Raw genomic sequence first — 27925 nt, forward strand, 5'->3', positions numbered from 1 at the left:
GTTCTGGTCCACACAAACCGGGGGGTCTCCCGGGCCACCGGAGACCCCAGGGTGGTCATTAAAAGTGCAGGGTGGCTCCCTGGCCCTCCCCATGAAACATGGAAACCCTGGCACTGCCAAGCCAGCAGGAGCACTGCCAGGGGGGAGGGGGCGAGGGGGGTCATGCCCATGAAATGAGGGTGTAGGGGGTGTTCGAAGATGGGGACGTGCAGGGCAGATAAGTAGGGGCGTCCAGGAGGCTAAGTGGGTGATGGTGGGGGTCCTAGAAGGGAGAGGGTGCTGTAAAGTGGCTTGGGGGGCCTGAAGAGGGGGAACGCTGAGGGACCCCATAGCGGGGTGTCCACACCTGGGGGATACAAAACAAAGAAATGTACAGCACAGGAACAGGCCCTTCGGCCCTCCAAGCCCGTGCCGACCATACTGCCCGACTAAACTACAATCTTCTACACTTCCTGGGTCCGTATCCTTCTATTCCCATCCTATTCATATATTTGTCAAGATGCCCCTTAAATGTCCCTATCGTCCCTGCTTCCACTGTGGATGTGGGGTAGTGTCCATTTGTGTGGGGGGTGACATTGCCCATGGGTGGAGGTGTGACCCACAAGCTCACTTAGAGATCGGGGCACCCTTTCAAAATAGCGGCCCGATCTCAGAGTTCAGCTCCCCAGTGCTAAAAAAAATTCTTGCGTGGGCTAAACCGGTGAGAAATTCCCCAAGGCCAAAAAAAGTGACTACGTGTCACTGAATAACGGTGGGGAACTCGCGGCAGAGCCGGTGGGAAACTCCCTGAAATACCCACCACAAATTAACTTAGAAATTTTGGGGGCATCGCGCCCGTTGTCTTTCTGATGAAATGTTAAATCAAAGTCCCGTCAGGTGAATGTAAAAAGTCACCTTGTTTCAAAAAAAGAGCAAGGAAACTTGCCGAATATTTATCTCCCAACCAACAGCACTAAAAACAAATTCTCCGATCATTATCTCGTTGTTTGCGGTTTCAACAAAGCTATAAAGTGCTACAGGATCTTCTGATACTGTGTAGGGTGCTATATAAATTTAATTTATTTATTTTAGCAAGCTGCCTGTAGAAAGCACAGAGCAGGGGTTAAGGTAGTTAACTCAAATAGGCAGAAAGTCCTCCTGTATACCATTTAACCAAATAATTTGGACTTGGGGACTGGAAGTACAATTTCACAATTTGATGGCAGAGCCAAATTTTGAGTATATTTAATACAAGGGAAGATTGTACAAAATAAAATGCATTAATGGATGGGAAAATGGCCAATGAAATTCAGTGCAGATGTGTGAGTGATGCTGCATTTTAGGAGGAAGAATAAGGAGGCCACACACTCCTTGGAAAGTAAGTGGGTTAGCTGAGTAACAGGCACAGATACACAAATCAGGAAGTAGTGACACAAGTTAATAAAGTCATATACTGCAAACCAAATGCTGGATGTATTTCTAAGAATTGAAAAGTTGTCCGAGGCTTCGTTAGACCACACTTAGATTACCATAAATAATTCTGATTACAGAGGCAAAGAATGACCTAGAAAAAGGAACAGTTACAGAGGGAAATCAGAAGTGTTAAAAAATAATTTCAATACTACATAGTGTCATGGGAGTGTCGCTATAAAAAATGTTTTTGTCTTATCACATGACTTCAGTGGATGTCATTGTGTGGGTGGAGCTGGGCTGTGGCTCTGGGTTTTACTTTTGCTTTGAGTTTGGACTGATTTTTGAACTGTACAGGTTGAAAGAAGTTTTCTCTATCTTCAATTTAAAAGCTGTTTCCAGACTATTGATAACTTCAAAGAGATAATTGCTTTCTGGAAGGAATTCAAACCTGCTGCTTGGAAAAGGGAACAAGAGTATCAATAACAAGTCTTATACCAGTAAGAAGGTCGTGTGCTGGACCACACCTTTGGATTTTGTTACTGAATTGGAACAGTTAAGGGGGAATTCATTAAGGGTTATATATAGATTACTGTAGCTGTGTGGGGTTTTTATGTTTGTAGTTGATAAAGATTCTTACTGTGTGTGTTTATACAAATGTTAACTAAATTCATTGAATAAAGCTTGTTTTTTAATTAAATGCGCCTAAGAACTCTGTTGAATAATACCTGAAAGGCAGGCCCTTGTGCTCATTGTAACCAAAATCAATAAACAGTTGTAGGTCAGATGAACTCCATGATATACTTTGGAGTTTTCTAAACCCTGGCCCATAACAATAGGAAGAGGTCTGTCACCTACCTGGTTGTTTTGGTATTATCTATCTCAATGCTGTTGCAGCCAAACACCTTTTTGGAGGCAATTCCCATATATAGATTTATATAAAAATGAGAGAACTGAAATGAGCTTTATAGAATTATAGATTACAGCGTAGAAACTAGTCATTCGGTTCATAATGTCTGTGTCGGTAGAATGCCATGTTCTTCCAGTTACCCAACAGTTAAATACAAAGGCTCTAATTTTCTTTACCTTCTTTGTAGAGGATGGTACAGAAAATGTAAGAGGTTGATACTTTTTGTTGTAATTTCTGTCAAATATCCCTCCAGTGAAGAGTTGCAACAGTTTGTAGGGGTGCAGTAATGAACTGGAGCCTAGAATAGAAGAAAAATACATTTCATGCCAACATATGTAGGATTTAAACTACAGTTGTTGAGAGCCAGAACAATCAAGCAAAAGCTGCTTTTAGGACTTGATAATAGTTTATTGTATTTGCAACGGTGCTTCTGTTCACGATTTGTTTTCCTCAGCTTTTTTCCCTGCAATTTCATGACTGAGATATATTTAATTCACAGTATATGAAGGCAATCATCTATTTTGTGATTTTTTTTTAAACATAGACGTAGAATTTACAGTGCAGAAGGAAGCCATTCGGCCCATCAAGACTGCACCGGCTCTTGGAAAGAGCACCCTACCCAAGGTTAACACCTCCACCCGATCCCCATAACCCAGCAACCCCACCCAACACTAAGGGCAATTTTGGACACTAAGGGCAATTTATCATGGCCAATCCACCTAACCTGCACATCTTTGGACTGTGGGAGGAAACCGGAGCACCCGGAGGAAACCCACGCACACACGGGGAGGATGTGCAGACTCCGCACAGACAGTGACCCAAGCCGGGAATCGAACTTGGGACCCTGGAGCTATGAAGCAATTGTGCTATCCACAATGCTACCGTGCTGCCCCAAGTTTTTGTAAGTTTTTGTACTATTCTAGTCTAAATGCTAACAACGGTCATTCTGTGTATCATAATTACTCAGCTTAACATTGACCATTTTTTGCCTCAGTCGTTTTGATCCATGTATTTGAGACAGTCTTAGAGCATAATTTCATCATTGACATCACAAGGATCCAAAATACACTTTTCATCTTCAGGTAATCAGATACGGGCCATTTTTAATTTTATGAGCAATGATTGTCAAGTACAAACTTCCCTTTCAGCAAACGGTTAGGATCGGGAATAAAAGTAAATAATCCAGACATGTGGTCATGGGCTATCAATCAGCTAGATGTTTATAAACATTGTAGTTAGTTTCACTGCAGGGTATCCGAGATTGATTCAAGCGTGAAGGGAAATGAAATTAATTCCATTCACCTGGCTGTCTGAAAACTGTCAATCATGGCCTTGTTTGGACTGCTCTTTAGTTTCCTGGCAGGGGCCTCTGTTAAGGGTGTCTCTTGTTGACGGGGTTGGGTCACTGATGCATTCATACTGCAGGATAGGGGTGACCAAGCAATTCCTGTGGTTTGGGGGAGGGGGGGGGGGTGAGGGTATCTGCTTTGCATGGGGTAGGATGCCAGCCACTGGACCTCGATATCGGTTCTCCGGCTCAAAATAGTGGCCGGATAGCGAGGTTTGCAAAGGAATTCCTTGCAATCCCTGCCATGCATAGATTTGCATGCCAAGGTTTGAATCGCCTCTGGGCACTGCTCTCAGCGCGAGCACAAATCAGAGGCGATTCATCTCCAGTGGGAGAACATAGTCTCCCAAACAGAGAATCCAGCCCTAGGTTATAGTGGAATAAACCACTTCCCTTGGAATTAAATGAAATATCAGTCTCAGTGCAGAGATTGTAATAAAGCCAGTCTCAATTTAAGAGGGTCCAAATTGCTTTCAGTTGTAATGAAATAGATTTTATTTCCTGCTGTGAATTGCTCTGGCGAGGTTTCTATTACGTTAGATTGCACTTATAGATAATTCTTTGGAACTCTTCTTATCACTCACTGTCAAACACTCACCTTGGGAGAACTACAAATGTAAGCAAAACAAATCTATTTAAAACATTATACTTTATTTTTCTTCCAACACCAATTTATACATCTCAACATTTATATAATTTGCTACACTTTGTAAATTCGGAATTTATTTTTGGTAAGATATCTAAATAATTACTTAAACTGCATAAATCAAATTCAAATTTTCACTTTAATTTTTTTAAAGATAAACATGGAATTGCAATTTAGCATGCATTTGCTGGGTCAATTGACCTGCAGATTGTAAGGCACATTTCCTGTAGCAAATCACCTTTTCATAGAATTATAGAATACTTACAGTGCTGAAGGAGGCCATTTGGCCCATCAAGTCTGCACCGATTCTCTGAAAGGACACCCTACCTCGGCCCACGTCCCCACCCTATAACTGCAACCCCAACTAACCTTTTGGACACAAAGGGATGTCCAATTCACCTAACCTGTGCATCTTTGGACTGCAGGAGGAAACTGGAGCACCTGGAGGAAACCCACGCTGACACGGGGAGAACGTACAAAACTCCACACAGATAGTCAACCAAGACAGGAATCGAAGCTGGGTCCCTGGTGTTGTGAGGCAGCAGTGCTAACCACTGTGCTGTCCCAAGAAACACTGGAACCCTGGACCTCTCACAAATTCCCAGAGCGAGAATTTTACCCCTACACCAACGAGCTTTCATTATTCTATAATTTTATTTTCCTGTATTTCTTGTCACAAAACCAATGTGCATTTTAAATGAATATTTGTTCATTCAGAGAGAAAGCAAGAAGAAACTCCAACCAACTTTATTGCCAAGTTGCCACAAATGTTAAACCAGAGGTCAGATTCAACTATTAATATTTATATTAAGAGATTAGTATACCTACAGATTTTAGTTGCAGTTTTGATAACTTTTCAGAAAATATCAAAACAAGGAACATTTTAAAATTAAGTTTCATTAATCCTGCGCACACACACAGACACACACACATACGAAGACAGACAAAACATGCAACTTCAGTGGGATGTTTAAATAAACATTACACAAATAACACTGACAGATGGCACATATCTTTATTTATAAAACAATAAAGTTTCAAAGAGTCAGGTATGCAGCACCTAACACAAGTGGGCCACAGGTTTGTATGTAGAATTCTGTGCCAGTTTTCTATTATTATAGCCCACAAAAGGTGTGATTTTCTATCTATCTAGGTGAATGGGCAGAAAACTGTGGGTAACTTAGTACAGAAGTGGAACTTCTAACCCATCCAATTTAAAAAGGAACATTGTTATTCAGTGTTACATTTCAATTCCTTTGACAGGGCGTTGTGAATTTTCACAGCCTTCTGGAGACATTTTCTGCCATATTACATTCGCTTAGCATGTATTAAGAAATGTGCCTGTGGCGCCCAAAACCTACGGGCATAATTTAATTGGAAAATGTCAAAGTATGATTTTGGGTGCATTTGGCGGGGTGTTTCTCGACGGCACAATCACGATTCGTATTTAACGGCACTTTGTGCCAAAAATTAGCCCCCATGAGCGTCTCGCCATTACTAGCTGTCTCGCTGTCTGATTCGCCAGACTCGCGTCTCAGCGCTTCGCTGCTAACGGCACTCCCACTCACTCACTCCCAGGCAACACACAAACATGGCAGCAAGCAGATCTGCTCCTTATTTTGGCGAGGTCGACCTGGACAGGCTTCTCGGCACTATGGATGCGAGACGGGCCATCCTGTTCCCCCGAGGGGGCCAAAGGACCATCAGCAGGGTCACCAATACAGCCTGGGAGGCAGTGGCAGCGGTTGTCAGTGCAGACAACATGACCAGGAGGATCAGCATCCAATGTCGAAAGAAGACCATTGACCTTCAACAACCTATAAGGGCACGTTACCACCTCTCTCCTGGCATCAGTTCTGCCTGCCACCCCTCAAATTCCTAACTCCCCCATCCCCCGCCACAAATCACTGGCTGACACCTCGCACCCTCCCCACATTCAATCTTCGTACTGGTTCCTCAGCACGACCGGTACCCAGCACACAACCCTTTCATGTCCAGGTTCGGTGCCCACACATGCTATCTGCTATAGGCCCATCTGATCCATCAAGCGCATGGTTCGCAAAGTGCTCTTTTTCCTTCAAGATAGCCCATAATAAGCAGGAAAGTGCCAAGATGGGAGGCGGAGTATCAGAGATCCAAGTCATTACTGCCTAGCAGGCATGGTGGTAGGTGGCACAGCGGTTAGCGCTGCTGCCTCACAGCTCCAGGGACCAGGGTTCAATTCCAGCCTCGGGTGACTATCCGTGTCGAGTTTGCACACTCTCCCATTGTCTGCATGGGTTTACTCCGGGTGCTCCAGTCTCCTCGCACAGTCCAACGATAATAATAATAATGATAATCTTTATTGTCACAAGTAGGCTTACATTAACACTGCAATGAAGTTACCGTGAAAAGCCCCTAGTCGTCACATTCCGGCGCCTGTTCGGGTACATTGAGGGAGAATTCAGATGTCCAAATTACCTAACAGCACGTCTTTCGCCCCTTAGTGTCCAAAAGGGTAGGTAGGGTTACTGGGTTAGGGTGCAGGCGTGGGCTTAAGTAGGGTATTCTTTCGAAGGGCCAGTGATGACTCGATGGGCCAAACGGCCTTCTTCTGTACTGCAGGGATTCTGTGAGGAACAAGCCTTGGAGATCACGGGGTTGACAGAGGAGAGATCAGTCACCAACAGCGAGGTTCGTCTGTGCCATAGAGGTGAGGGTCCAGTGCCTGTTCATGCAGATAACCTGTCTAAAGTGAGTAGTTCATGTCAGTCAAAATGATCCTTCCCTCTCACTGATCATGTGTCGATTCTCTCGCAGGATTTCCATCTGATGGGACTGGGTCATCCGGCGTCGTCCCCTGCCCTAGAGACCACCTCGGAGGAGAACTCTGAGGAGGCTACCATCGAGGCATCACAGCTATTACCCCCAACTTCCACCAGCGCAGGGACACACACCTTGGTGAGCGACATTAGTGGATAGGCTTCAGGGACACAATCCGGTGAGCACCACACAGTTGCTGATGCACATCAGGTGGAGGCAGGAACATCCAAGGGAGTCAACAGTCAGAGGTCTGCGGGATCCCAGAGCTCAGCTGAGCCCCAGTCACATGCCGAGCCTCTGGATAAGGTTATCCTGGAATTGATAAAGATGCTATGGTACGGTCGTGAGATTCAAGAGGGGATGTCAGTGACATTCCAGTAAATGCATAGCCAATTGGAGGATTTCCAAAGGCCACAAGCTCAGGAGATGATGCCGGCAATGTGTGGTACCCAGGTTAACACTGCTGGATGGTGACCGCAGTGGAAAGCCTGCAGCATGGGGTCAGCGTCTTGACTGAGATGTCCAAGGCATGATTTAGTCTGTGATGACCATGGTAGAGGGCCTCGACATCATGTCCCAGTCGTTAAGGGACATGTTCATACGCAGGTGGACATTACCTTAAGGTTAATGTGCAGGTTCAGTCGGCAGTTAAGAAGGCAAATGCAATGTTAGCATTCATGTGAAGAGGGCTAGAATACAAGACTAGGGATGTACTTCTGAGGTTGTATAAGGCTCTGGTCAAACCCCATTTGGAGTATTGTGAGCGGGTTTGGGCACCGTATCTAAGGAAGGACGTGCTGGCCTTGGAAAGGGTCCAGAGGAGGTTCACAAAAATGATCCCTGGAATAAAGAGCTTGTCGTATGAGGAACGGTTGAGGACTCTGGGTCTGTACTCGTTGGAGTTTAGAAGGATGGGGGGGAGGGGGGGGAGGATCTTATTGAAACTTACAGGATACTGCGAGGCCTGGATAGAGTGGATGTGGAGAGGATGTTTCCACTTGTCGGAAAAACTAGAACTAGAGGACACTATCTCAGACTAAAGGGATGATCCTTTGAAACAGAAATGAGGAGGAATTTCTTCAGCCAGAGGGTGGGGAATCTGTGGAACTCTTTGCCGCAGAAGGCTGTGGAGGCCAAATCACTGAGTGTCTTGAAGACAGAGATAGATAGGTTCTTGATGAATAAGGGGATCAGGGGTTATGGGGAGAAGGCAGGAGAATGGGGATGAGAAAATATCAGCCATGATTGAATGACAGAGCAGACTCAATGGGCCGGGTGGCCTAATTCTGCTCCGATGTTTTATGGTCTTACCAAGGCACTGCAGAGCATGGCCCAGACACTGAAGAGCATTGCTGAGGACACCATGATGTAGACGATGGGGAAGCACCAGGATGGCACAGAAGTCTCTGGAGCTCACTCCAGCTGCCCCTCTGTCTCATGGAGTCCCCCAGTTCCCTACAGGCACCATCAGAGAGGAGGCAACACAGACGGCAGCGGTCTCCAGTTCTTCAAATGCTCTCCTCCTGACACTGGCGCATCTCAAGGACAGCGGGCAGAACAGGATGGCACAGCGATGCTTGTGACACTAGTAAGTCGGCTGGAGCCCTCTGGCTCCAGGCCCTCCTAAGGACGTCCGCCAAGGGCAATAAACCCCACAGGACACGGAAAGCAGCAGGCTGCCTCCACCTCTGATATGGATCCTGGGGACACACGCAGACGAGCAGTAGATCATGAAAGATCAAGAAGATTGAGGAGCACTGAGTGGGCAAGGGGTGGGGTTGTCACTATGTATAGCAAGGGAAAATGGAAATGTTCAATATTCACTATTAGAACATGTTACATCTGATACATGTGAAGCAGCTGTCACGCTAATCTTCACAGTGGGCCTGCTTGCACCCCCATCCCCTGTTGTCCTCCACTCTCCCCCTCGGGCACAGTGGTCTCCGATGCAGATGCCACTCAGAGGATGGGTGTGAGCGCGCTGCCAGCAGAAAGACAGGAGGCAGACTATGGCATAAACTGGCTTGATCGTACTTGATCGTTTCCTAATATTACAGCTTTTATTCTGTCCTCACTTCTACGTGGTTATCATTTGGATTTCAGATTTTAACCTACTGTGTGTCAACAACAAACGACATTGGGTAAAAATAATGTTTCTACAAATGTTGTGGAATAAAATTATACTCGTTTAACAATTTTTAGTTCCTTTTTGAGAGCTAAATATCTGACAAGGCATGGTTTTATGGAATGTATGTGCTATGTTTTGGCTACTTCAGATTAGGTGATCAGCAGAAATAAAAGGGAGTAGGTGGTTTGAGCTTCCTTTGTCTCTTGGCAACAGTCTCCCCAATTCCTGCTTCTGCTCACTAGCCTTCTCGCTATTCCTACCCTTTCTGGAGTGAAAGTGAGTGCGGATATTACAATGGGGTCTAGCCTGTCATCTTCTAGGTACATATCCCATTTCAGATCATTTCACAATTATCTCGACCCAAGTTAAAATTGACTATGTAGTATAATGTATTGATGAAGAAAGGGAAGCACAGCATAAAGGCAATTGACCCACCAATTGTGTTCTGCCTCAATCATGGTTTTCACAGTGGCTCGGTGTGGTTTACGCTTACAAACAATGGCTGCATAAATCCAAACTTCCCGTGCAACCTCAGCACAGGTCGGCCCCTTTAAGTTACTCGGTGTGCGTGGTCAGGCAAAAAAAATGTTGTTTACACAGTTTCAGAATGCCTCTTGTATTATAAGCAGCAGCACGCCTATTGCTATTAATTAAAAAGTAACAAGGAATAGAAACGTAAAATAAAGCGGCAAATGCTGGAAACACTCAGCAGGTCTGGCAGCATCTGTGGAGAGAGAAATAGAGTTAACAGTTCAAGTCCATATGACTCTGCTTCAGAGCTAAGGAGAGGGAGAAAAGTGATGGATTTTATACTGTTTAAGAGGGGATGGAGCAGGGTGGGGAAGAGTAGAAGGTCAGAGATAGGTGAGAACTAGGAGAGATTTGACAAAGATGGTATTACCATGAGCCAAAGGAAGTGTTAATGATGGTGTTAAAGACCAAAAACGTTGCTGACAATGGCATAGAGGTAAGACAGTAGAATGTGTTTTCTCTGTGAAAAAAATCTTAAGAGCAAGTGACAGATAGCAGTGGGGGATATTGGGACAAAAAAAGCATTTTTTTAAAAGCAGTCAAGATGAAGGAGAGTGGGTTCATAGTCTGAAATTATTGATTCTGAAGAGTTGAGTCTACAAGGCTGTAAAGTGCCTAATTGGAAGATAAGGTGCTGTTCTTCCAGTTTGTGTTGGGCTTCAGTAGAACATTGCAGCAGGTCAAGGGCACGAGAGCGAGATGGTGAGTTGAAATTGCAAGTGACGGGAAGGCTGGGGTCATGCTAGTGGAATGAGTGAATGGGTTCCACAAAGTCTATGTTTAGTCTCCCCAATGCAGAGAAGACCTCATTGGGAGCAGTGAACATAATAAACCAAATTGAAGGAGGTGCAAGTGAAGCGCTGCTTAACTTGAAAGGAGTGTTTGTGGCCTTGAATGGGGAGGAGATAAAGGGGCAGGTGTTGCACCCTCTGTGGTTACAAAGGAGGGTGTCACGATAAGGGGATGGGGAGTTGGGTATAATGGAGGAATAGACCAGGGTGTCACAGATGGAGCGGTTCCTGCGGAATCCTGCCGGGGAGTTAGAGGGGAAGATGTGTTTCGTGGTGGCATCGTGTTGGAGCTGGTGGAAATGGTGGACGACGATCCTTTGAGTGGGGTGGCTGATGGGTGAACTGTGAGGACATGAGGGACCCCATCATGGTTCTAGGAGGGAGGAGAATGTGTGAGGTTATAGGTACGGGAGATGGGTTGGACATGGTTGCGCGCCCTGTCAACTACGGTGGGGAGGAGCCCTCGGTTTAAGAAGAAGGAAAAGATGTCAGAAGCACTGTTTTGGAAAGTAGCATCATCGGAACAGATGTGAGGGAGGAAGAGAAACTTGGAAAATGGGATGGAGTCCTTCCGGGAAGCGGAATGTGAGGTGCTGTAGCAAATAGTTGGACCTACAGCACTGCCAGTATGGAGCCCAGACATAAAATTTTGACAACACCAGAGGGATTAATAGACTGCACAATAAATATCTCCTGTCTTCTGTATTCTTTATATTACAATTTTTCTATCCTCAAAATAAAGGGTGCTACACCATTCAAATATTATACTGGATTATTGAGGACTGAATGCTAAGTTCATTACTGACTTTGCTGAACCACGCACAGGCTTGATATTAGGTTATAATAGAATGTTGTCCTTCCATTGGGAAGTTTATTAAATTCTGAAATGAAATTTACTTTAAATAATTTCAGATGAAAAGACTAGATTGGTAGTTAGCTTCCAGTTGTTGGGATGTCATTCCTTGTAGGGTGTGATTTAACCACCGCGTTACGGATCTGGACACGCTGGTTAAAAAGCGGGAAAGGCCAAAATTGGGGTTTGCGCCGTGTGCCTGGGGATTGAGGGTCCCAGGGTGGAAGCTCTAACTGATTGTCGGTCACGCTCCTTCTCCAATTCCTTCCAGATATAACAATGTAGCTGATTATGTCGATCACGCAGAGGCTGCCCTAGTGGTACTGGTGGCAGCCCAGGCGGCCAGACACAAGAGAAAGCGGCAGCAGCGTTATCGCAGGCTGGAGGCGGCACCCCATGTGAAGAGGGCCACCACACATCCTGAAGATCCGGCCGCCCATCAGGCCAAGGAAGAACCCCGAGGAGGACACCAACATCGTCCAACGGTATACAGGCATCATTGGTCTTTCGAGGAGATGACGGACAGGATATGCTGCAGGAGACACTGTTTCAAAAAAGAGACAGGGTGGTACCTGTGCCATGTCCTTGTGCACTTGGTACCCTGTGGAAGAGGAAGGCCTCTGTATCCGGTGGCTGAGGAGGTCACCGCAGCCTTGAACCTTCATGCAACCAGTTCATTCCAGGGCTCAAGCAGGGTCGTGTGCGGCATATCACAAACTACAACCCACAAGTGCATCTGTGAGATCATGAATTCCCTGTATGCCCAGGCAGCAGACAATATCAACTGGACCAAGCCCACAAGATGCCCGGGCTGCAGGATTTTCCGCCATCACCGGGATCCCCCAGATCCAGGGGGTAATCGATGACATGTATGTCATCTTGTACACACCAAGGCATCAGGGAGTGCCCTTCATTATTAGGAAGGGGTTCCACTTCCTGAATGTTCAACTTGTGTGCGACCACCCCCTCCAGATCATGCACGCTTCCCAGGGAGTGGTCATGACAATTACATCCTGGGACACAATGAGATCCCCGGCGTCTTCGCGAACCACCCCAGGATTATGGGTTGGCTCTTGGGGGATAAATGTACCTGCTGAAGTCCAGGCTGATGACGGCAGTCTGGAGACAGAGGCGGAGACACGATATAACGAGGCCCTTTTTCCCACCCATCCGGTGCATTGGACTGCTCAAAATACAGTTCTGATTCCAGGACCGCTCAGGTGGTGCACTGCAGTACACCCCCCAGTGAGTCTCCCGCTTTGTGATGGTCTGGTGTGCCTTCCACAACCTGGCACAGCAGCGGGGCGATATGCTGGAGGAGGAGAAGGGATAAATAGCTTTGTCTGAGGATGAGGAGCCAGACCAGAAGGGGGATGGTGGACAGGCCAAAGGAGGAGCTGTAGGATGGAGGGTAGGTGGTGGCAAAGGTCCGGCATGCCCAGAGGACCAGGAAGGCCCTCATCCTCGCCCGCTTCTCATTGGACGAGGCTTTGTGTGACAGCTCACCATCCCCCCATTCCCGTCCCCTCCGTCCCCCCATTCACCCCTCAAAGGGATTGATTAAGAAGGGAAAAATACAATATGACAGTAAGCCAGCAGGGAGCATAAAAACTGACTGTAAAAGTTTTGATAGGTATGTTGAGAGAAAAAGATTGATGAAAACAAATGTAGGCCCCTTACAGTAGGCCCCTTACAGTCAGAAATGGGGGAATTCATAATGGGGAGTAAAGAAATAGCTGAGGACCTAAATTCGTACCTTTTTTCTGTTTTCACAAAGGAAGACATGAATAATGTACCAGAGGTTCTGAGAAACAGAAGTTTTAGTGAGGAGCTGAAGGAAATTTGAATTATAAGAGAAATGATTTTAGGGAACGTAATGGGATTGGGAGGGCGCATAAATCTCCAGGGCCTGATAATCTTCATCCCAGACTACTCAAGGAAGTAGCCCTCGAAATAGTAGATCCATTGGCAGTCATTTTCCAAATTTCATTGGACTTTGGAATGGTTCGTACAGATCGGCTGGTAGCTAATATAACCCCGCTATTCAAAAAGCAAGGTAGAGAGTAAACAGGGAACTATGGACCAGTGAGGCTGACATCGGTAGTAGGGAAGTTGCTTGAGTCTGTTATCAAGGATTTCATAGCACAGCATTTGGAAAGCAGTGGTGTAATCAGACAAAGTCAACATGGATTTTCAGAAGAGAAATCATGCTTGATACATCTTTGAAGGTGTAACTAGTGGAGTTGACCAGGGAGACCCAGTGGATGCGGTTTTATTTAGACTTTCAAAAGGCTTTCGACAAGGTCTCACACAGCAGATTACTGTGTAAAGTTAAAGCACATGGGATTGTGGGTTGTGCCTTGAAATGGATAGAAAGCTGGTTAGCAGACAGGAAGCAAAAGGTTGGAATAAATGGGTCTTTTGCCGATTGGCAGGCAGTGACTAGTGGGGTACCGCAGGGATCTGTTCATATTATATATTAATGATTTGGTTGCAGGAACTAAATGAAGTATCCCCAAATTTGCAGATGACACAAAGTTGGGTGGGAGGGTGAACTGTGAGGAGAATGCAGAGATGCTTCAGAGGGATTTGGATGGGCTGAATGAGTGGGCATGTGCATAGCAAATGCAGTATAATGTGGATAAATGTGAGTTATCCACTTAAGTAGAAAAAATAGGAAGGCAGATTGTTGGTGTAAACTTTTTTTGCTTTGATAATATGAATTAATGATTGCTTTTTGCGACATGGTGTTTTTCCTGCTGAGACAGTGGAACTTTGGACTAAGCGTGACTCTAACAGATGTATCTTCCAGAAACAATGGGTCAATGATTTTCTCCATTTTCTTCAGGATCTGTTATTCTAAGCTGTCAAAACAGCAGCGACCACATCCAGGACTGGCAACTCATGACCTTAGGACTGGCAACTCATAACCTTGTGACCTTATGTAATCACGCACGCAACATATGGATTTGACAAATGTAAGCTTCTGTGTCAAGAATTGACAGCCATACATGGTATGAACTGAGATACTAAGAGAATAAGGATTGATAACTAAAAATGGTATGAACTGAGAAACTAAGTAAATTGATTGGCTGTATGTAAATGAGAATGAAAACTGATTCTGCTTTGAAAGTGTATATTAAGCCAGTTTAAGCCACAGCTAAGAGAAAAGATGCCTCCAGGACTGGAATCCAGGACTTTCTCCCAGAGCTCTGTAAACAATAAATTGCTCCTTTTGCTCATGTCAAGGTCTATTTGTGAAATATTTTCACCCAACACAGATTATTATTTGAATGAGTGTAAATTGAGAGAGGTGGATACTCAGTGAGACCTTGGTGTCCTCGCGCTTCAGTTGCTGAAAGTAAGCGCGCAGGGGCAGCAGGCAGTAATAAAGGCAAATGATGTTGGCCTTAATAGCAAGAGGACTTTAGTATAGGAATAGGGATTTTTACTGCAATTGTATAGGACATTGTGAGGCTACATCTGGAGTACTGTGTGGAGTTTTGGTGTCCTTATCTGAGGAAGAATGTTCTTGCTATGGAGGGAGTGCAGCAAAGGTTTACCAGGCTAATTCCTGGGATGGTGGGACTGTCATATAAGGAGAGACTAAGTCAGTTAGGATTATATTCATTGGAGTTTAGAAGAGTGAGAGGGGATCTCACAGAAAGTTATAAAATACTAACAGGATTAGACAGGGTGGATTCAGAAAGAATGTTCCCAATGTTGGGAGAGTCCAGAACTAAGGGTCATAGTTTGAGGATAAGGGACTGAGGTGAGGAGTAATTTCTTCACCCAGAGAGTGGTGAATCTGTGGAATTCACTCCCACAAAAAGTAGTTGAGGGTATTGAATTTGATGATCAGCCATGATCATAATGAATAGCAGAGTAGGTTCAAAGGTCCTGCTTCTATTTTCTATGTATGTTTCCATGTATATGTCTTCCCCTCATACCCCTCCACCCCATTCCCCTCCTACTCCCTTCCTACTCCCCATTTCCCTCCTACTCCCCATTCCCCTCCTACTCCCCATTCCCTCCTACTCCCCATTCCCCTCCTACTCCCCATTCCCCTCCTACTCCCCATTCCCCTCCTATTCCCCATTCCCCTGCTACTCCCCATTCTCCTCCTTCCACCCATTTTCCTCATTCCACCCATTTTCCTCCTTCCCCCTTCCTCCCATTCCTCTCCTTCTTCCCCACCTCCCCCCATTCCCCTCCTTCCCCCATACCCCTCCTTCTCCCCCATTCCCCACCTTCCTCCCCCATTCCCCTCCTTTCCCCCCATTGCACTCCCTTTCCCTCATTTCCCTCCTACTCCCATTCCCCTCCCACTCCTCATTCCCCTCCTTCCCCCCCTCCTTCGCTCATTCCCCTTCCCCCATTCCCCTCCTTCCCCCATTGCTCTTCTTCCCCATTCCCCTTTATCCCCTATTCCCCTCCTTTCCTGCCCATTCCCCTCCCTTCCCCCATACCCATCCCAACCCCACCCCTGACTATCCTATTTCACCCTCCCAGGGTCTGTGTAACATCACACCAGGGTGATGGGCCTGTGTTGACACTGTCAGTGAGTCAAATTACAAGGCAGGAGAGTGATGATCACTCGCTGTAAGGTATGCTCTGGTCCTACCCAGTTTATGCCATAGTCTGCCTCCTGTCTTTCTGCTGGCAGCGCGCTCACACCCATCCTCTGAATGGCATCTGCATCGGAGACCACTGTGCCCGAGGGGGAGAGTGGAGGACAACAGGGGATGGGGGTGCAAGCAGGCCCACTGTGAAGATTAGCGTGACAGCTGCTTCACATGTATCAGATGTAACATGTTCTAATGCCTTAGTCTGCCTTGAGCATAACTATTTTAATGTTGGTAAGCAGATTTTTATTATTTTCAAGACAGCACTTCAGTCAATATTCTAACCAAATAAAGAGTCCGGGCAGCAAAGGTAAAAATAAAACACACATAAGAACAAGGATAAAAAGCAGTTCCCTTTTCTACTTAAATATAACTATTAGCCATAAATAAAAATGAGACAAGGTTCAGGTGAGAGAAAGTGTGAAAATAAGGAAAAACAAAGGCAGAACATTCAGGCTACTCTGTGAAACACAAGCAGAAAATGCTGCAAACACAGTGATTCAGTAAATAACTGTTCGGAAAAATTGCCTAGTTTCCATTTTGGACAGTGTCCTTCCATATGATTGTGGCAAAATGGCCAACAGCCTGAAAAGCTAGGCCAAATAACAATCTAAATTGAACAGCAGCCAGGTTTGATGGGAATCCGGATAGGCCAAGAGGAGCAAATATGTGGGCTGTATGGTGGCACAGTGGTTAGCACTGCTGCCTCACAGCTCCAGGGTCCCAGGTTCAATTCCGGCCTCGGGTGACTGTGTGGAATTTGCACTTTCTCCCAGTGTCTGCGTGGGTTTCCTCCTGGTGCTCTGGTTTCCTCTCACAGTCCAAAGATGTGCAGGTTAGGTGGAGTGGCCATGCTAAATTGCCCTTAGTTTCCGAAAATTTTAGGTGGGTTTACTGGGTTACAGGTTAGGATGGAGGCGTGGGCTTAGGTAGGGTGCACTTTCCAAGGGCTCGTGCAGACTCGATCGGGCCGAATGGCCACCTTCTGCACTGTAATGTCTATGATTCTATTATTCGATGACAGACACTGGTCAGGGGCAAACAAGGGCAACTCTGAACTTGACCTCGAAGCTGGGACCTGAGGTGCTCGACCTTGACCAAATAAGGACATTATTGTGTGTATTGGCCAGACTCACAGGCATCTCAATTTCAGTATCGGTCAGATTCAACGGCACCTCAGCACCATATATGGAAAGGGTTATGTGCGTTCCATGCACCTGAGGATAGACCCCTAGGGGGCTCTTGGCATCTTCAATATATAGAATTGGCAATCACATTTGGTGCTATGACCCCCCTCTGGTAACTTCAGTGGCTAGAAGCCAGAGAACTTTCTAGAAGGGCGCGAAAGAGAGAAGGGAGGATTTATAAGAACAGACACCTGGGAGCCAGTCCCAGCAAAGACTCCACCCCGAGTGAAGAGGAGATACAACGATAGCAGAAGAGGGCGTGCAAGACCAAACTTCGCGAAGAAGACCCTGAGTTCAGATGCAAGGCCATCGGAATCAGCAGAGCTCAGCAAAGTGGTGAGTAAGTCCTGGTGGATATTTTTCAAATTAGACTGAATTGTAAGTCATTTTTCAGCAAGGGTTAGTTGATTTGTTTTTTAAATGTAATAGTCTTCTAAAGTTTTACATTTTTAGAGTTCAGTCATGGCAGGAGAGATCAAACCTGTGGTTTGCTCCCTGTGGGATTCCGGGAACACTTCCAGTCCCCGGACCAGCATGTGTGCAGGAAGTGTGTCCAGCTGCAGCTCCTGGAAGAGTGGGTTTCAGAGCTGGAACAGCAACTGGAGACACTGTGGAGCATCCGCGAGTCTGAGAGCATCGTGGATAGCACGTTTAGAGAGGTGGTCACAGCGCAGCTGAAAGGACTGCGGAAGAAAGGGAATGAGTGACCAGCAGGCAGTCCCAGAGAACAGGCCAAGCAGTTCAAGAATCCCCTGGGGTCCCGCTGACAAATAGGTATTCCATTTTGTAGGCTGATGAGGCTGATTCCTCCAGGGAGTGCAGACAGAACCAAGTTTCTGGCGTAGCCTGTTTGTACAGGAGGGGGGAAGAGAGGAGGAGCAATAGTAATAGGGGATTCTATAGTCGGGGAACTGATAGGCGCTACAGACGCCAGCAACGTAACTCCAGGATGGTGTGTTGCCTCCCTGGTGCCAGGGTCCGGGATGTCAATGAATGGCTGCAGGGCATCCTCAAGTGGGAGGGCGATAAGGCAGAGGTCATGCTACATGTTGGCACCTATAACATAGGTAGAAAGGGGGATGAGGTGTTGCATCAAGATTTCAGGGAGTTAGGCAATAGACTAAAAAGCAGGACCCTTCAGGTTGTAATCTCTGGATTACTCCCAGTGCTTGTGAGTACAGAAATAGGAGAATAGAGCAGATGAATGTGTGGCTTAAGAGTTGGTGCAGGAGGGAGGGTTTTAGATTCCAGGACCACTGGGACGTTTCTGGGAAAGGTGGCACCTGTACAAGCGGGACAGTCTACATCTGAACCAGAGCGGGACTAACATCCTTGCCAGCAGGTTTGCTAGTGCTGTTGGGAAGCGTTTCAACTAAATCGGCAGGGGGAGGGGACATAGACTGATAGCAGAATGGGAACACATCATGACACAGAAAAGCAAAGTCAGAGGGAATACAGCAGTAGTACATTTCAAGGGAGTAAGGCAAGGCTGGAAGGCCTCCACTTTAATGCCAGGAGTATTACAGGTAAAACAGGTGAGTTAAGGGTGAGGATTGATACCTGCAATTATGATATAGTAGCCATCACGGAGACGTGGCTAAGGGAGGGACAGGGTTGGCAGCTCAACATGCCGGGATGTAGAATCTTCAGGCGAGACAGAGGAGGCGGTAAAAGAAGAGGGGGCATTGCATTATTAGTTAAGGAGTCAATTAGTGCAGGAAGGAGAGATGATATCTCGGAGGGGGCATCAAATGAAACTTTGTGAGTAGAGCTTAGGAATAAAAAAGGGACAGCTACATTTCTAGGTGTTTATTATAGACCCCCAGATAGTCAGCAGGAAATTGAGGAGCAAATATGTGCGCAATTTACAAAGGTGTGTAAAAATAAGAACAAGGTCATTATATTTGGTGATTTCAACTCACCCAACAATAATTGGGATAGTTGTCGTGTTAAGAGCTTAGATGGAGTGGAGTTCTTAAAATGTTTACGGGAGAAATTGTTTGCTCAGTTTGTAGAGAATCCAACAAGGGATGGTGCAGTGTTGGACCTAATTCTGGGGAATGAAGCCAGGCAGGTGGTTGATGTTTGGTGGGGGAGCATTTTGGTGATAGCAACCACAATATGGTACAATTTAAGTTTGTTATGGACAAAGAAATAGGCAAATTGCAGAAAAAGGTTTTGGATTGGGGGAGAGAGGAAATAAGGCAGGGTCTGGCCAAGATGGACTGGAAAGAGTTACTTCTGGGGAAAAACTACAGAAGAGGACCGGGGAGGGGGGGTTTAAAAAAGGAAATGGGGAGCGTACAGGCCCAACATGTTGCCTCTAGGTAATAGGAAGGAGTAACAATCCCAGAGACCCATGGATGACCAGGGACATTCAGGATATGATGAAAAGGAAAAGAGGCTTTTAGTAAGTACAAGGGGAGCAAATCAGCAGAGGCATTAGTGGAGTACGGAAAGTGCAGGATAGAGTTTAAGAAAGCAATTTGGAGAGCAAAGAGGGGATATGAGAAAGCTCCGGCTGGTAAAAGTAGGAAAAATCGCAAGATATTCTATAAGTGTATCAATGGGAAGAGGATAACCAGGGAAAAAGTAGGGCCCATTACAGACCAAGGTGGAAATCTGTGGGTGGAGCCAGAGGATATTGGTAGGGTTTTGAAAGAATACTTCACATCTGTCTTCACCCAAGAGAATGAGGAAGTAGTAGGGAGAGAGACTGAGGTTCTTGAGCAAATTGTCACAGTTGGAGTGACAATGTATTGGAGGTGTAGGCAGGCTTAAAAGTGGACAAATCTCTAGGCCCAGATGAATTGTATCCCAGGATGCTGTGGGAGGCGATGGAGGAGACTGCAGGGGCTCTCTGGCCACAGGGGAAAGGTCAGAGCACTGGAGAACAGCTAATGTGATCCCACTACTTAAGAAAGGTTGTAGAGATAAGCCAGGAAACTACAGACCACTGAGTCTCACATCAGTGATTTGGAAACTATTGGAGAAAATTCTTAAGGAGAGAATCTACCTCTACTTGGAGTGGCAATGTTTGATTAGGAATAGCGAGATGGCTTTGTCAGAGGGAGGTCATATCCAACAAATCTGATTTCGTTTTTTGAGCATGTGGCCAGGTGTGTAGATGAGGGTAATGCAGTTAAAGTAGTTTACGTAGATTCAGCAAAGCCTTTTCAAGGTTCCACATAGGAGACTTATAAAGACAAATGCACCTGGGTTACAAGGTAACTTGTTAAAGTGGGTTCAAAATTGGCTTAGTGGTAGGAGACAGAGTGTAATAACAGATGCTGCTTTAGTGACGAGAAGCCAGTGTCCAATGGCGTGCCACAGGGATCGGTGCTGGGCCCCTCTTGTTTGTCATTTATATAAATGACATAGATGACTATGTGGGGGGTAAGATAAATATGTTTGCGGCTGACACAAAGATGGGCCGGGTGGTTAACAGTGAGGTTGAGCATCTTGGATTATAGGAAGATATAGATGGGATGGTCAAATTGGCAGAAAAGTGGCAGATCGAATTAAACCCTGAAAAGTGTGAGGTGAGACACTTTGGAAAGAGTAATTTTATACTGCATTATTCAATGAATGGCATGACATAGATGACTATGTGGGGGGTCCGAGGAAGTTCCGAGGAACAAAGGGACCTTGTCGTGTTTGTCCGTAGATCTCTGAAGGCAGAAGGGCAGTTAATAAGGTGGTAAAAAAGGTATTTGGGAGATTTGCCTATCAATCGAGGCATAGATTACAAAAGCAGGTAGGGTATGTTGGAATTGTATAGAAATTTGTGTGAGGCCGCAGCTGGAGTACTGTGTGCAATTCTGGTCGCCACATTATAGGAAGGATGTGATTGCACTGGAGGGGATGAAGAGAAAATTCACCAGGATGTTGCCTGAGATGGAACATTTAAGTTATGAAGAGAGGTTGGATAGGCTTGGGTTGTTTTCACTGGAGCAGAGAAGACTGAGAGGGCACAAGTTCAAGGTGAGGGGAAAGAGGTTTGGGGGGAATTGAGGAAAAACATTTTTACCCCAAGGGTGGTGACGGTCAGGAATGCAGAGGCCGGTCGAGGCGGATTGCCTCACATCCTTTAAAAAATAGCTGGATGAGCACTTGGCATGTCATAACATTCAAGGCTATGGGCCAAGTGCTGGCAAATGGGATTAGGTGGGAAGGTCAGGGCCTTTCCTGTGTCGATGCAGACTCGATGGGCTTAAGGGCCTCTTCTGCGCTGTGTTATTCTGTGATTCTGAGTCGTACCTGGCGGAGGGGCCTGGCAAGCTCAACTGCACGGCTAACATCAGAGTTTCAGTTAGACAAAATAACTTCGAGTTTAGAGTTGTTTTGTTAATAGAGTTTAGATAATAAGATTCTGTAATAAAATTGTGTTGAACCACAAATCCACTCTTGTCCTTTATTCGTCTCATGAGTAATAGTCCCTAGGTAAACTAGTTTTAGCACAAACTGGTTGAAGTGTCTAATGTTTCAGACAATATGATGCACAAGCATTTTAATTGGAAAGAACAAGTGGAAGGGCAATTATAAAAGGGAAATTTTAAAAAATAGATTGTTAGATTAGGTAAGTTACACATCCTAATACAGCCAAAACATAAGATGTTAAACACATAATAAAGACTCACTTACATCTGAGAGGGTGAGAGATGCAAGTGCTTACAGTGCAATATCATTTTTACAGTAGAGACACCAAATGCAGTTTATGGGAGAAGTATGCCAAACAGTACTATTCTTCTCACACCAAAGAGAAAATGCTGGAAAATCTCAGCATGTCTAGCAGCCTCTGCAGGGAGAGAAAAGAGCTAACATTTCGAGTCCAGATGACCCTTTGTCAAAGCCAAGCGTCAGAGAAAATGGGAAATATTTGTACTGCGGAGTGAGAATGAAAGAGTCATAGCCACAGAAAACCAGGGAAACGGGCTGCTAATAGCCCCAGAAACCAGGGGAAAAGAGTGCGAATGGCAGTCCCCAGAGAGAACAAAATGTGCAAAAAGGGCAAGCAGCAGGGAAACTAACATCAGAGGCTAAACTGTGACAGATGTAGATGTGGGGAGGGGAAGGGGGAAGCGAAGGGGAGAAAGGGTAAGGAAAGGTGGATAAGATGGGGGGGGGGGGGTAAATGTATATTAAGAAAGACAAGAAAGAAAGAAAGAAATGGTCAAAGACAGTTAAAATGAAATGGGATGAAAACAAATGGGTCGAGGTGGGGTAGAGCTAATCATCTGAAGTTGTTGAATTCGATGTTGAGACCGGAAGGCTGTAGCGTGCCTAACTGGAAGATGAGATGTTGTTCCTCCAGTTTGCGCTGAGCTTCATGGAACACTGCAGCAGGCCAAGAACAGACATTTGGGCGTGGGAGCAGGGTCTTGAGTTAAAATGGCAAGCAACGGGAAGTTCAGGGTGCTGAATGCGCACAGACCGAAGGCGCTCAGCAAATCAATCACCCAGTCTGAGTTTGGTCTCTCCGATATAGAGGAGACCACATTGGGAGCAGCGAATGCAATAGACCAGATTGAAAAAGGTGCAAGTGAAACGCTGCTTAAACTGGAATGAGTGTTTTGGGCCTGGGATGTTAAGCATGGATGAGGTAAAGGGCAGGTGTTACACCTTCTGTGATTGCATGGGAAAGTGCCGGGTATGATGGAGGAGTGGACTAGATTATCTCGGAGGGAACGGTCTCTGCGGAATGCTGACAGAGGGAGTGAAGGGAAGATAGGATCAACAGTGCAGAAGGAGGCCATTCGGCCCATCGAGTCTGCACCGGCCCTTACAAAGAGCACCCTACTGAAGCCCACGTATCTACCCTATCCCGTAACCCAGTAACCCCCACTTAACATGTTTTGGACACTAAGGGCAATTTAGCATGGACAATCCACCTATCGCACATCTTTGGACTGTGGGAGGAAACCGGAGCACCCGGAGGAAACCCACGCAGACACGAGGAGAACGTGCAGACTCCGCACAGTGACCCAGCCGGGAATCGAACATGGGACCCTGGAGCTGCGAAGCAACTGTGCTAGCCACTATGCTACCGTGCTGCCCACACCACTGTGTTTGGTGGTGTCATCACGCTGAAGTTGGCGAAAGGATTACACTTTGCATATGAAGGTTGGTGAGGTGCAATGTGAGAACGAGGAGGACTCTAGCTTTGTTCTGGGAGGGAGGGAAGGAGGCGAGGGTTGTGGCGCGGGAGATGGTCGGCACACTGTTGAGGGCCCTGTCAACAACTGTAGGTGGGAAATCACGGTTGAGGAAGAAGGAACACATTTTCGAAGCACCATTTTGGAAAGTGGCATCATCGGAACAAATGCAACGGAGGCGAAGGAGCTGAGAGAAAGGGATGGAGCCTTGCAGGGTGTAGGGTGCGAAGAGCTGTAGTCTAGATAGCTGTAGGAATCAGTGGGCTTGTAGTGGATATTAGGTTGTTAGTCTATTGCCGGAAATGGAGACAGAAAGATCAAGGAAGGGAAGGGAAGTATCTGAAATGGACCAGGTAAAGTGATGGAGGGGTGGAAACTGGAAGCGAAGTTGATGAATTTTTCCAGCTCATTTGCCGGTATATTGATGACTATTTTGGTGCCGCTTCATGCTCTCTTCCGGACCTGGAAAAATTCATCAGCTTTGCTATCAGATTCCACCATTCCATCACTTTCACCTGTTCCAGTTTGGCCTTTCACACCTTTTGTTCTCTCTGGGGACTGCCATTACCACTCTTTCCCCTTGGTTCCTGGGGCTATTAGCACCCAGTTTCCCTGGGTTTCTGTGGCAATGACTCATCTTTCATTCTCACTCCACAGTATAAATATTTCCCATTTTTTCTGACTCTTAGCTTTGACAAAGGGTCATCTGGACTTGAAACGTTAGCTCTTTTCTCTCCCTACCAGACCTGCTGCGATTTTCCAGCATTTTCTCTTTGGTTTTAGATTCCAGCATCCACAGTAATTTGCTTTTATCTATTCTTCTCATAAATCCAATCCTTGGCTCCGTGTAGTTTGCCGCCTCGCCAAACAGGCGCCGGAATGTGGCGACTAGGGGCTTTTCACATTAACTTCATTGACGCCTACTTGTGACAATAAGCGATTATTATTATTATTACTTTAACTCCTCTTTATTCCCACTCTGACCTCTGTCTTTGGCTTTCCTTATACATCGATCTGTCCAAGTTCAATACAAGCTGCAAGTGTCTGAACTACTCCTGGGAACTTCAGTCTTCCAGTCTAAACCAGTATTAGTAAATCTCCAATCATAAGTATATTCTTCAATTTTCATTCTTTAATTTCAATTATCGACCAGCATTTGAGGGCTTTCTGTCTCCTTTTTCAAGTTTTCAACGTTACAGGCACACTATCCAAAATCCAGCTGTCCGAAAATCGGATATTCATGATATCCATTTAAATTGGTGATGACTCACCTGTGCAACATGGCAGGCGGTGCACCCACATTCTGAGGCAGACATCTCATGCAATATTGATATGGGCATCCAAGAAGGCACTCAGAGCCCGTGTCTCAAACAGGCATTAGTGTCTCTGCATCTACCCATAAGATGTCTCATGACTATCATACGCTATGCCCTTTCTTTTTTTAATCAGTTTTCCCTGAATGCACACAAATTAAGCAGAATTTAAAGGGACTGTCAGCTTCTACTAGAAAAGGTAAAAATATTTGCCAAAATACAAATCCAGGAGGTGAAGGCGTGCATTAAAAACACTTCTGGGCGGCACGGTGGTGTATTGTAGCACTGCTGCCTCACTGCGCAGAGGACTCGAGTTCAATTCCAGCCTGGGTCACTGTCTGTGTGCATTATTCCCTTGTCTGCATGGGTCTCACCCCCACAACCCAAAGATGTGCAGGGTCAGTGGATTGGCCATGCTAAATTGCCCCTTGCTTGGAAAAGAATATTGGGTATATTCTAAATTTATAAAAAAAACACAGGGTGCTATTGGTCACTGGTCATAGAATCCCAGAAGGGGACCATTCAGCCCATCGAGTCTACACCAACCCTCCGAAAGAGCACCCTGCAAAGGCCCTGTAACCCCGCCTATCCCTGTAGTTGGTTGCTCTAATTTCTGATCGCTACATTCTCCCCTCTGCTATTCACCGAGCCCCATTTCCAGGCCACGCCTTTCTTCCGATACAGGGAGTCACGGCCAGGGAGTCACGGTGGTCTAAAATTAAGAGAGTTTTCACCGAGCTGCCTACGCAGCAGTCATTTGCAATTTGCCCCTCTGATGCTACCGTGCTGAGGGCAGCACGGTAGCATTGTGGATAGCACAATTGCTTCACAGCTCCAGGGTCCCAGGTTCGATTCCGGCTTGGGTCACTGTCTGTGCGGAGTCGGCACATCCTCCCCATGTGTGTGTGGGTTTCCTCCGGGTGCTCCGGTTTCCTCCCACAGTCCAAAGATGTGCAGGTTAGGTGGATTGGCCATGATAAATTGCCCTTAGTGTCTAAAATTGACCTTAGTGTTGGGTGGGGTTACTGGGTTATGGGGATAGGGTGGAGGTGTGGACCTTGGGTAGGGTGCTCTTTCCAAGAGCCGGTGCAGACTCGATGGGCCGAATGGCCTCCTTCTGCACTGTAAATTCTATGAAATCTAAATTCTATGAAATCTATGTCTGGCCTGATTGTAGTTCCCATGCCCAGAATCTGAAAGAATTAAATACAGCACAGTTTTGGTGCCGAGTGAGCCAGATTTTGGACATCTGACCTGCATCTGCTTTTTTCACAAGGTTAGCCCTCTCACAGTCTTAGCTCCTGGCAAGTTCTATTATGTTTTATCAGCTTCCTATTAGCTGTCTGAGAGTATCACTTATATCATCCAAACAAAACACAGCAACAAAGACTTCAGAGTACTTCATTTTGGCAATTTTGGTCTAGTCTATTATTTTTTTAATACTCAAGTGCCAATTCCACACAGGCCTGAAGCCTTTCTTCTCCTTGCCTGTTTTATTATCTCTATCACCTCATTCCATCTCTCTTGCTGACTCAGCAAGGCATTACATAATATCGTACCATTCAAGGAGATAAATAACTCTTGCCATAATTTAAATGTACCTTCCTTTTCGCACAGAGCAAAAGAATTGTGAAAAGGAAGGTATATTTGCAGGCGACGGTGTTCCCAGGCATCTGCTGCCCTTGTCCTCTTAGGTGGTAGAGGTCGGGGGTGTAGAAGGTGCTGTCAAAAGAGCAGTGGTGAGTTGTTGCAGTGCACCTTGCAGATGGTATACACAGCTGCCATTGTGCATCGGTGGTGGAGGTAATGAATATTTAAATGGATGGATCACGTGCCAATCAAGGAGGCAGACTGAAATCAGGAAATTATGGGCAACTTAGTCTAACACCTATTATTAGGAAAATGCTAGAATCCAATATTAAGGACGTAGTAGCACAACATTTAGAAAATCAATACAATCAGGCAGAATCAACATTATCTTGTAAAAAAGAATCTTTTAAAAATTCATTAGAGTCCTCTGAGGATGTAACAAACAGGGTGGATAAAGGGAAACCAGTAGATATAATGAGCGGGATTCTCAGAGTCCGCCCCAGGTCGGAGAATCGCTGGGGACGTGGGAAATTCCCGCCTCGCCGCTCCGACCTCGGGTCACGATTCTCCGCCGACCGGAGATTCGGCGCCGATAGCGCCCACGCGATCACTGCGGCACGGGCGGGGGCACTGAACGAGGCCCCCGCGGTGATTCTCCGCGGTCGACCGGCCGAACTACCGCCAGCGTGGTTCCAACCTGGTACCTCCCGGCGGGAGCTCGGACCCGCGACCACGGTGGACGTCCTGGTGGTGGGGGGGGGGTGGGGGGGGGGGGGGGGTGGGGAGATCTGTCTCCGGGGGGGCCTCCTCGGGGTCTAGGACCGCGATCGGGTGCTTCCGATCGGCGGGTGCCCGCGATCTGGAGGGGGCCTACCTCCTGCCGTATGGGCCCGCTGTAGGTCTCCCCCAAGGTGCGCGGCGTCGGCGTGGAGCCGGCAACCACATGCATGCGCCAGCACGAGGACGGCTGTCGCGCGCATGCGCTGGCGCAGAGACGCCGTTGCACGCATGCGTGGACCCGCGACGGCCGTGCTGGGCCGCCTTTCGGCGCCGGAGCAGCGCGCAGCACTCCGGTGCCGTACTGGCCTCCTGAAGACCACTGAATTGCTGGGCCAAGAGGCCTGTTGACGCCGGCGTACATCACTCCGGTGTTTACACCGGCGTCAACACTTGGCCAGATTTCGGAGAATCCTGGCCAATGTATTTAGATTTCCAAACGGCAAAGTGCCATATAAAAGGTTACTGCGCAAGATAGGAAGAGCTCACATGTGTTAGGGTGATATGTTAACATGGATAGAGGATTGGCTAACTAACAGGAAACAGAGTATCGATAAATGTATCTTTTTCTAGTTAGCAAACTAACTAGTGGAGTGCTGCAGGGATCTGTGTTGGAGGCTCAACTATTTACAATCTATATTAATGATTTGGATGAAGAGAATGACTGCATTGTAGCCAAATCAGCTGATGATATAAAGTTTGGCAGGAAAGCTATTGCTAAGTAAAACATGTATCTGTGGGATGAAAAATTGGAGCAGATTAATGAAAGTATGGCATGTAGTGGCTGAAAGGGTAGGGGCCAATTTATAATGCTGATTATATGTGTGTGGAATGCATGTTTTGTAATGTGTGAGAATATGTGCACGTTACCAGTGTCCTA

At 46.3% G+C, this 27925-nt stretch overlaps 1 protein-coding gene across 1 annotated transcript in view; it reads right to left on the bottom strand.

Annotated features, from left to right (window-relative positions):
* The window catches only part of LOC140425141 (uncharacterized), a 420524-nt gene that overhangs the window by 73173 nt on the left and 319426 nt on the right, over positions 1-27925 (bottom strand). The window contains exon 9 of the mRNA XM_072509070.1: positions 2476-2597. Coding sequence (XP_072365171.1) covers positions 2476-2597 — 122 coding nt within the window. The remainder of the gene's footprint in view (positions 1-2475; positions 2598-27925) is intronic.

The sequence above is a fragment of the Scyliorhinus torazame genome, chromosome 6, assembly GCF_047496885.1.
Source record: "Scyliorhinus torazame isolate Kashiwa2021f chromosome 6, sScyTor2.1, whole genome shotgun sequence".
In the NCBI taxonomy this organism is placed as follows: domain Eukaryota; kingdom Metazoa; phylum Chordata; class Chondrichthyes; order Carcharhiniformes; family Scyliorhinidae; genus Scyliorhinus; species Scyliorhinus torazame.